At 39.0% G+C, this 9,998-nt stretch overlaps 1 protein-coding gene across 2 annotated transcripts; it reads left to right on the forward strand.

The window, feature by feature from the left end:
- Positions 1–3,587: 3,587 nt before the first annotated feature.
- Pgant1 (Polypeptide N-Acetylgalactosaminyltransferase 1) lies at positions 3,588–7,767 on the forward strand. Of its 2 annotated transcripts, none has more exons than XM_064687015.1 (5): positions 3,588–4,087; positions 4,150–5,020; positions 5,818–6,217; positions 6,277–6,398; positions 6,460–7,767. In XM_064687015.1, exons 2-5 carry the CDS (start codon positions 4,368–4,370, stop codon positions 7,082–7,084), a joined length of 1,800 nt encoding a protein of 599 aa, XP_064543085.1. In that variant the 5' UTR covers positions 3,588–4,087; positions 4,150–4,367; the 3' UTR covers positions 7,085–7,767. The 2 variants fall into 2 exon arrangements, with proteins under 2 accessions (XP_064543085.1, XP_064543083.1); XM_064687013.1 differs by having other exon boundaries at positions 3,588–4,083.
- The last annotated feature ends 2,231 nt before the right edge of the window (positions 7,768–9,998 follow it).

Below are 9,998 nucleotides of genomic sequence, written 5' to 3' on the forward strand. Positions count from 1 at the left end.
GGGTGATATTGTTGCGGATACAAGAGCTCCGCTTTGATTACGTTGAACAAACGCTTTCGATATTGCATTTTGCTCTTCAGTTTTAAAATTCGTAGTTTTTTTTTTTTATCGATTTTATGGACTGTTTCTCATATCTTGCAGCTATTTGAAGTTATGAAATTGTTGTCTACAATCGTTTGGTCGAGGAAATGCGAAGAGTGTAATTTGTAATTTGGCCAAATTGCAAGTGTGTTAAACGGCCGAAAAGCGGTTTAAAGGTGTTTTTCGGGCTAATAATAGTAGCTGAGCAGCTATTGGAGCTTGTTCAAACCGTGTTATGTGTGTTGTAGTAGGACAGGAGATAAGACTCAAGCCGATTCAACCGATTCAACCGATTCAAAGCTGATTTGGGCTAGATTTGAAAACATTTTCAATACCAGATTGGTACGACTTTTAATGGAAAATAGGTATAACAAATAGGTTTTAGGTGGTCACATAATTTAAATAGATGGATTTTATTCAATTTGATTCAATTTAGATATTGACAATCAATCTATCTATCTTTATTTATATATATAAACCTGGCCTTGCCCGTGGTACGTAGACAAGAAAATCTCTGAGAGCCAAAGTAAGCCAATATTTTCACATGAATTTTGACCAAAAATAATGTTGCCAGATTTAGATGCCCAATTGATCTAGAGGTCAATCCACGAACAAAGAGCCAAATCTCGTGAAAATCGGTTGAGATTTGACCGAGTTATGGGGGTGGGCAATTTTGACCTATGTCTATATAGGATAGCTAAGGGTATCATTTGTAGATGAATGTTGACCAAGACATATGATAGATACAGATAGATAGTTTTGTATTACATGATTATCAATATCTTAATCTATTTATCTATCTATCTATCTATTTATCTATATAAATATATCTATCCATCTGTCTTTCTTTCTTTCCGTCTATTCATATATATATATATATCTGTCTATCTATCTATCTATCTACCTATCTATCTATCTATCTATCTATCTAACTTTCTCCCTATATATCTATCTACTTAACTATCTATCTATCCATCCATCAATCCAAGCAGCTTTCATCATGTATCTATCATCTGTATCTACTTATCTACTCATTTATCTGTTATTTTATCTAACTACTCATCTATCTAGATACCTATCTATGCATCTTTCTATGTACCTATCTATCGATCTATTTATACATGATCGTGTGGTTCTTTTATTGAGTAAAAACTTTAATCTAATAACCATAAATAAGCTTCTAAACTCCTGACAACCCAAATACCATCATATATATAGCTATACATTATTATAATCGTATTATATAAAAACTGTTGTCATACCTAATTTCTACAAAGAAAATGATTGTGTAGCCTAAACTCCCAGAGCTCTAGTCAACTTATAAATCTCCCAGACAAATTGTTCCCAGCATTTCTTTGAATAGTTATTGATTTTCCCAGTAATTCGAATTATATATTTCCCATAACCAATTGATAAAGTATTACGAACATCAGCTCCTAGCTCGAGCTCAGCTCCTTTTGTGCGTCCAATAATAAAGAGCTATAATTTTTGTTGCCCAACCTTTTGACATTTTGTAGAGCAACTCATCGCAAGAAAGACAACAAAAACAATCCGTAACAAAATAAATTGTGGTTAACAATTTTTCAATTGCAATCGCTTTTCAAATTTTCAAATTCTATTATTATGCATTGTCTGTTGATGGATTGCGAAGACGATGATGATGAGGCGGGATGATTATCCGCATAACATGAAGACCACAAAAATGGGCAAGCGGAGCAGGCCAGACCCAAACAGAGCAGACCCAAGCGGAGCCCTCAGGGTCATTCAGATTAAATAGGTTTTGTGGCTTATGTCATTATGGTCAGATCTCGAGCCTAAACTGTTGGCTATTTGTTTTTGTTTGCGCCTGTTAATGAGGCCTCGCTCTGAAAGTCAATAACAAATATCTTTAACCAATCAAATAGCATATATGCGTATCATTAAAGAAGCAGCTCCTAAAATCGTATACCTTGAATGCATTCGGTTTTATATTTGAACGCCTCATAAAACTTTACAAATTCAACCTTAAACAAAACTAAATTGAATATGCGCTAAATGTGCCCAAAATCGGTTGCTTATGAAATTAAAGGTGTTAAAAAAACGAAAATACAAATCGTAATTTGGCCCAATGTTACAATTTAACTGGCGCTGTTACGATTTAACAGGCAGTTAACAGTTTTGAGGTCGCCACAAATCAAATGCGAAATGTCGGCAACGGGCAGAAGAAAAGCAAAAAACACTGAAGAATGAAAGAGAGGGCGAAAGAAAAACAAAAGAAAAACTTTGGCAAACAGTGTGTGACTGGCAAAGTAATTTATTTCCTTCCTAGTTTTTGTCGCTGGAAGCTATTAAAGAGCGTTAGCGCAGATCTGCAAAACGAGCCACTTGCACCTAACACCATCTCTCGCCACTTGGCGCCGGATTCCCACAATCGACCCCGCTCCAAAAACTCCAATTACCGCAGCGTTAGGGAGCTCTTTGAACCCTTTTTTTTTGCCGCTTACCTGCGGCGGCGACGGCGGCCCCCGCAGCGACAAGCTTGCGTATACGTAACGTATTAATTATGGCACGAAGAGCAGCAACAACATTTGGCGATGGATAAAAACAAAACGAAGAAATACCTAAGTTAATTAGCGAAATTAATCACAAAAGCATCGGGGCTAAATATAGGATAAATTTGTTAACCTTATTTTGGTTTTCGAATAAATGAAAGTCTAAAATTAAAATAATATTTCAATTATGCGCAGCAGCAACAACAACAACAACAAGGTGTCATCGCGTGTCAAAGCCAAGAAAGCAAAGACAACAATTCAGACAACGTTTTTTTTTTGTGAATAGGAAATACATTTTGTTTTCATTTTAACAACAGGTGAACATGCAATTTGTGCATTAAGTTGACAACAAAAGTGTCAAGTGCGACAGTTTTGAGTGGAACACCTCGGCCCTTCGGCATATTCAGTAGTTCCCTTTCGTTTTCAGTCCCATTTTCAAGCCGCTCTCGAACGTACTTTGCGCCCACTTTCGTAAACTTCGAATTTTTGGTAGTCACAAAATCAAAAATTCACTCTCTTACTTTATCAAAGAGAGACACTATCAGCAAAAGCCCATTAAATTGCATTTAAATCTTTTTACATCTAATTATGTTTACAATATTATTATCAAAAGTCGAAATAACTTCAGCTAATATAATACTGGCATTTCTCACATTCAAATCTTGGCGCTCTGTGTACATTTACCAACACAGCCACGAAACGCCTAACAGCACACTTTAAGTATGGGCTTGCCAGACTGCCGAAAAAACTAGAGTAAGCGCGTTCACAGCACACAGTCACAGTTTAACAAATTGCCGTCTGGCCAAACAATATTCAATGGAACAATGTGTGATAAATGTTTATTATTATACAGTTTAATAAATTAAGTTAATTGTAGCCCTTAATTTAGTCTGCTCTGTTAGAAGCAGCAACATATAGTTACCACAATATTGTTTGTTCATGCTGAACGCATCCACTGCCCATACACTTGCTAACAGGTGGCAACGCCGCATCACCTGCAAGTTGTTCGTAAGTGTTTTTGTATATTCGCAAAAAACAATATTTCGTAAAATAACAAGTGCCAGACGCGTTAAACAAACATAAAACGTCAATTAAAGCGAGGGCAACAGTTGACATGCTGTAAATATGCGTAGCTGCGTTGCAGCCCAGAAGTGTGCACCGAGCAACAGAAGAAGAAGCAACAGTTAAGCCATATACACATACATACATACATATAGACATACCAGCACATACATACGTAGCTAGGTGCGAGCAGCAATGGGCGGCGCGGAGCGGACAGCGACAGCGACCGCAACGACTAGAATTAACGTTTAGTCTAGTTTAAGCCACAGACGCCACATCACAAAGCGCTTGAGCTGCTTGCAAAACGGAGTATATTTATGAATAAATATATGTATATAAATAAAAAAAAAAATAAAAACTGAATATACACGAAAGCTGCGGGCGCAGACACAGCAACATATGCATGCATGTATGTATGTAAATTTAACAAAAAATATTTGCCCGTCTATTTATGTATGTATGTATGTATTTTAAGCCAGCGGGCAGTGTGACAAATGAATCAACAATCCAGCAGCAACAGCAGCAGTCCAAGGGCCACGTCCACGCTGCAACGTTGTAATTGAAAGTTAACAGCGAGCGGAGGCAGTCCGTTCTACCTCAACAACAACAGCAACAGGAACAGGAACAAGCCACACACACACAAACACACTCACACACACAAACACACTCACACACACATAGACAACCACCAAAATGCTGCCTCGGTTTCGTTCCTTCTATGGCAAAGTTATAATATTTGTGCTCGTCGCGCTGTGCTTCATACTCTATCTAAAAGTTCAGCCGGCCAGCGATGACTTCCCACTGCCCGTCCGGGTCAGGCCGGCAGCGCTGCGGCATCGGTCGCAGGACAGGTACCTCGACGAGGGCGAGAACGAGATACAGAGACCCGTTACACTGTCGCCGTACGAGCAGATCATACAGCTGGATCTGAAGAAGCAGGATCCGAGTCTGGGCAACAAAGGTGCCGCAGTGCATCTGCATGGCGCTGCCAAGGCGCGTGGCGATAAGATCTACAAGAAGATCGCACTGAACGAGGAGCTGAGCGAGCAGCTGTCCTACAATCGCACCGTTGGCGATCATCGCAATCCGCTGTGCCTGGCGCAAAAGTACGATGATCCGACCACGCTGCCCACGGCCAGTGTCATCGTTATATTCTACAATGAACCCTATTCCGTGCTGGTGCGCACGGTGCACAGCACGCTGAACACTTGCAACGAGAAGGCTCTGAAGGAGGTCATCCTGGTCGACGATGGCAGCGACAATGCGGAGCTGGGCGGCAAGCTGGATCATTATACGAGAACACGCTTTCCCAGCGGCAAGGTGACAATTCTGCGGCTCAAAAATCGGTGAGTGAGGGGCGAGGGGGGGACGGGGAAGCGGAAAGGTAGTGTAATGGGGGAAAGGGCACAGCAATTTGGCACACTTTGCTCGGCCTCTGGCTGGGCTAGGAAAAGTTTAATACAGCTAATCGAATGCACATTCAACTTGTGCGCTGTGAAATTAACACAAACACACGTTCGAGTGGATATCGTTTGGATCGCCTTCATTTGAATAACTCGTTTTGCGGCACAGACTCACAATTGGACAGGCGGACGGACGGACGGACGGACAGAATGACTTGGAGCGTCTTCTTCACAGCTTTAAAAGTTGAAGAACTGAAAAACGTTCAAAAATTTCAAAAGTCAAACAAATCATTTGGCTATGACGACTATCAAATACCCCTTGGGCCATAAAGTCGAGCAGAGATCAATTGATTTGGCTAGCTATGAGCCACAACAAGAGCTGGAGTTCAAGTTAAATTTGCACTTCGAATCCTCACGAGCCATTTATTATGAGTTTCTCTGACAAGTTCAATGTGAGAGCCGTTGCATTGCCTACTTCCTGCACGGCATACCCCACAGGCCGTGTCGTTTGTCGAGGGCACCAAATGAAACCGTAAAACCTGTTCGTCAACTCATGATTATGTTTTTTGACTTTTATTTTGTATATCTTTCGTATCTCGGCGTGCACTATTCGCTTAGCGCGCGCCTCTCTGTTCGCTGACCCAATAATTTAATTCTCAAAAAAAGAAAGAAAAAACTAAAAAAAAAAAAAAAAATACCATTTTGCTAAAGGAAAGTTTGGACTTGTTTTTCGCCAACAGCTTGGGTCTGATACGCGCCCGCTTGGCCGGCGCTCGGATTGCCAGCGGCGATGTGCTCATCTTTCTGGACGCCCATTGCGAGGCGAATGTGGGCTGGTGTGAGCCGCTGCTGCAGCGCATCAAGGACTCGCGCACCAGTGTCCTGGTGCCCATCATTGATGTGATCGATGCGAATGATTTCCAATATAGCACCAATGGCTACAAGTCCTTCCAGGTGGGCGGCTTCCAGTGGAACGGCCACTTCGACTGGGTGAATCTGTCCGAGCGCGAAAAGCTGCGCCAGAGCAGGGAATGCAGTCAGCCACGCGAGATTTGCCCAGCCTATAGTCCCACCATGGCGGGCGGCCTGTTTGCCATGGACAGACGCTATTTCTGGGAGGTGGGCAGCTACGATGAACAGGTGAGCCGCGGGCACAGGACGAACTCCATCATATGCTTAACTGTGTTTTGACTTTGCAGATGGATGGCTGGGGTGGTGAGAATCTGGAGATGTCCTTCAGAATCTGGCAGTGTGGCGGCACCATCGAGACAATACCCTGCTCCCGAGTGGGCCACATCTTCCGCGACTTCCATCCCTACAAGTTAGTATATATTTTAAGCCCTGATTAATCCTTGTTTTAACTGAATTCTCCTTCCTCGCAGATTCCCCAATGATCGTGACACGCACGGCATCAACACCGCTCGCATGGCGCTGGTCTGGATGGATGAGTATATAAACGTATTCTTTCTGAATCGACCCGATCTGAAGTTCCATGCGGACATTGGCGATGTCACGCATCGCGTGATGCTGCGCAAGAAGCTGCGCTGCAAGAGCTTTGACTGGTACCTGAAGAACGTGTATCCCGAGAAGTTTGTGCCCAACAAGAATGTCAAGGCCTGGGGCAGAATAAAGGCCGTGCACGCCAATCTCTGCGCTGACGATCTGCTGAGCAACAACGAGAAACCCTACAACTTGGGCCTATATCCCTGTGGCAAGGAGCTGCAAAAGTCGCAACTCTTCTCCTACACCAAGAGCCAAGTGCTGCGCAACGAGATAAGCTGCGCCACAGTCCAGCACAGCAGCTCGCCACCGTACCGCATCGTGATGGTGCCCTGCCTGGAGAACGATGACTACAACGAGCAGTGGAAGTACGAGAACCAGCAGCTGGTGCACAGCAACACGGGCATGTGCCTGGATCACGATGGCCTCAAGAGCATGGACGATGCACAGGTGGCGCCATGCGATCTGACCAGTGAGACGCAGCGATGGATCATTGGACACGAATAAGTTTATACACACACACACACAAACACACACACGCCTGTGGCCAGCCCCAGCGAGCGGACCAAGCCAATTGCAACTGAGAGAAACTGACTAAGCGAAGCGAAGCGCTTTTAACTACAGACTCAAATTAACGCAACAACATGTGTAAATAACAATTTAAAAAAATGCAATGATAGAAATGCATATATATGTATATTTTCTATATAATTTATACACTATATATACTATATAGATTGTGTAAGTTGTAGTTAGTGAATATCAAACAAAATCAACACAAATCAAAAAACAAGTCAAAATATTATACCATAAAAGAAAACAAAACACAAGATACAATATGTGTTGTGCATTTGTTGTGTAAAGAAAAAAAAGAAGATAATTGGAAACTAGAAGAAGTTGATGTATTATATCGGTTTATGTGCATAATATTCCTATGTAAATGCTTGAATAATAATAATTATAATTGCTATGTGATCATCAAATGATAAATTCATCATAACACTCGCATTCCAAAATGCAGTTCAACTAATTGCAGAGTCTCGAATAATCAAACTATGTCTTAAATGCAATGCGTGAGAACCACATTAAAAGCGTTGTAAGCATTTATTAACTAACGACAACATTTTTTGCCATCTGTTTTTTTGAAAATCAAATATAAAACAACTTCCAAACGGAAGATTAAAACAACACATGACATATATATATTTTTTGACTGGCTGGGTCAAGTCTTTGGCCATAAAATGCCGAAAGACATAAAAAGAGGTCTAGTTCAGGGCCAACACGTATGTAAGTCGCTTAAGTCAAGGTAAGTATGTGTGTAGCTCAGGTATTTACACAGCTGGGCCTGTCTCTATAAGAAGAAGAAGGTATGGAGCTTGATAATTAAACACAATGCGGCTCATTGCACGTTTTGTATATTTATAGATTTTTAAATACATAATTTCTTGTTGTTGTTTAAATTTAATCGAATTTGTTGAATACGCGTTTTGTTTTTGTTTTTTTGTATTTTTGCTGACGTTCATTAAGTTACTAAAACTTGAGTAAAATAAGTAAGTATAAATTACAGAAATTGTTCTTGTTTTTGTTTTCTTTAGTTGTCTGTGTTGAAATTGTTAATACAAGTACACAAAAGTTACAACTACAATAGCAAAGTGAAATTGTACAATAAAATTAACAACTGCATTTAGAGCTCGTGTTGTGTTCTGTGTGTTGATATTTGTGTATTTGTTGATTGCACAATAAAAGCATTTGTTTTTTTTTTACTAATTCCTATTGTTTATTCAACATTATTTGTGTAGTTGTTCAATGGTAAATGGCTTTCTTGCGGGCAAAGACTACAATTTGTAATTGATGTATTTTTTTTTCGTATTAATAACAATTATTTCGTTGATCGTGCTAAAAGCTCTAAAGTGCTCAAATTTACGAGTATCTCTTTTTTTATCATATTAGTACGAATAGCATATTTGTTTTTTTTTTTGGGTACTATCCACATAAAATGTATTTGCTGCTCTTCTATGCGAAGCCAATGCATAAAATAACATCTATTCATACCGAGCCTATTTAAGTATTAAGTAGTATATATATAATGTTTACCGGGGTGTATTATATGATTTGCAAATCATATTGTATCTACATTTAACTGTCTGATCGGGCAATAGCTCCTAGGGTGTGCCATATAACATAGGGGGGGTTAGATGCTGCGTTCTTGCTTTGAGGTACCTTTTTAATTTGCATGCATTTTCAATCTTGATTTCTACTCTGCATTCTGCCGTTCTACACTCTATAACTAAATATATATGTGTACTAAAGGTTCTAGTAGATGCGATTAGCAAGCACTTTTTTTTTTAGTTATTTAATGCAAATTTTTTAAACTCTTTCTCAACTATTTTACAATACATTGAAAGCGCATTATGCGTGCCTTTAATTTGATTAAATGTTTTTGGTTTTATTTAAATCGGAATATCTCTCATTATTTCAAGCTCTATTTGAATGTTATTTACGCTTATTAAATGCATTAAATTTCAGTAATATTTCTTTTTATTTTGCAGTTAATGTTTAGTTTTATGTATTTTTAACGCGCCTTTATGTACACTCGTGTACATTTAGTTGTTGTGCTGGGCGGGTTGCAACAATTTAATGAGTTTTTTTTTTTTTTTTTGTTTTCTGGAACCAAATCTTAAGAACTCAAATGCGGCGTCTACTAATTGCACACACACCAAATATTATTATTTTGTATTATTTTGAATGCTCTTTGAGCATTATTTAGATGAAAATTGTTGTTCTCGAAGTCGAAAAAACTCTTTTCGTTTTTCAATACTTTCTCAAGGAGCATTTTAGCTTCGGCCAACCGAAGATATATTTAGTTGTCAGTTTATGTTTATGTGTATCATTGGTAAATAAATAGTTATGTATGTATATATATATAATTAATATGTAATTGTATATATATATATTGTAGTTTTTAGCTTGCTTTGAATTTTTCAATTTTGGACGTATTTTCAAGTATATATTTTGTTTTTTTTTTTGGTTTTTTTGGTTTTTGGTAGTTGATGCAAGTAGAAAACACAGTTCGAAAATATACATATGTATACCTAATATATAATATATATTCATGTATGCATATAAGTATTATACTGGTTGACTGGCTGGATGTAGTTCCTCCAGCTGGGTTACTTTAACTTTTCAACTCATATTTGGAATTTTTGTTTTCTTTTTTTCTGTTTGGAATTTTGGTTTCTAAGTGTAAATCGCTTGTTGTCGGTTGCAGCTATTATGTTTTCTTTTTTATATTATAAGTATTTTTTGTTTTGTTATTTTTTTTTATTGTTTGTAAATTGCAATTTATCTCAGACTCAGTTTGGAGTGTCTTGGATGTCTTGGTTGTTGGATGGATGGATACGTTTACGTACAAACGTTCGTC

Source organism: Drosophila montana, unplaced genomic scaffold, assembly GCF_035044405.1.
Source record: "Drosophila montana isolate Dmon_TW-CO22-7 unplaced genomic scaffold, ASM3504440v1 contig_3200_1, whole genome shotgun sequence".
Taxonomy (NCBI): domain Eukaryota; kingdom Metazoa; phylum Arthropoda; class Insecta; order Diptera; family Drosophilidae; genus Drosophila; species Drosophila montana.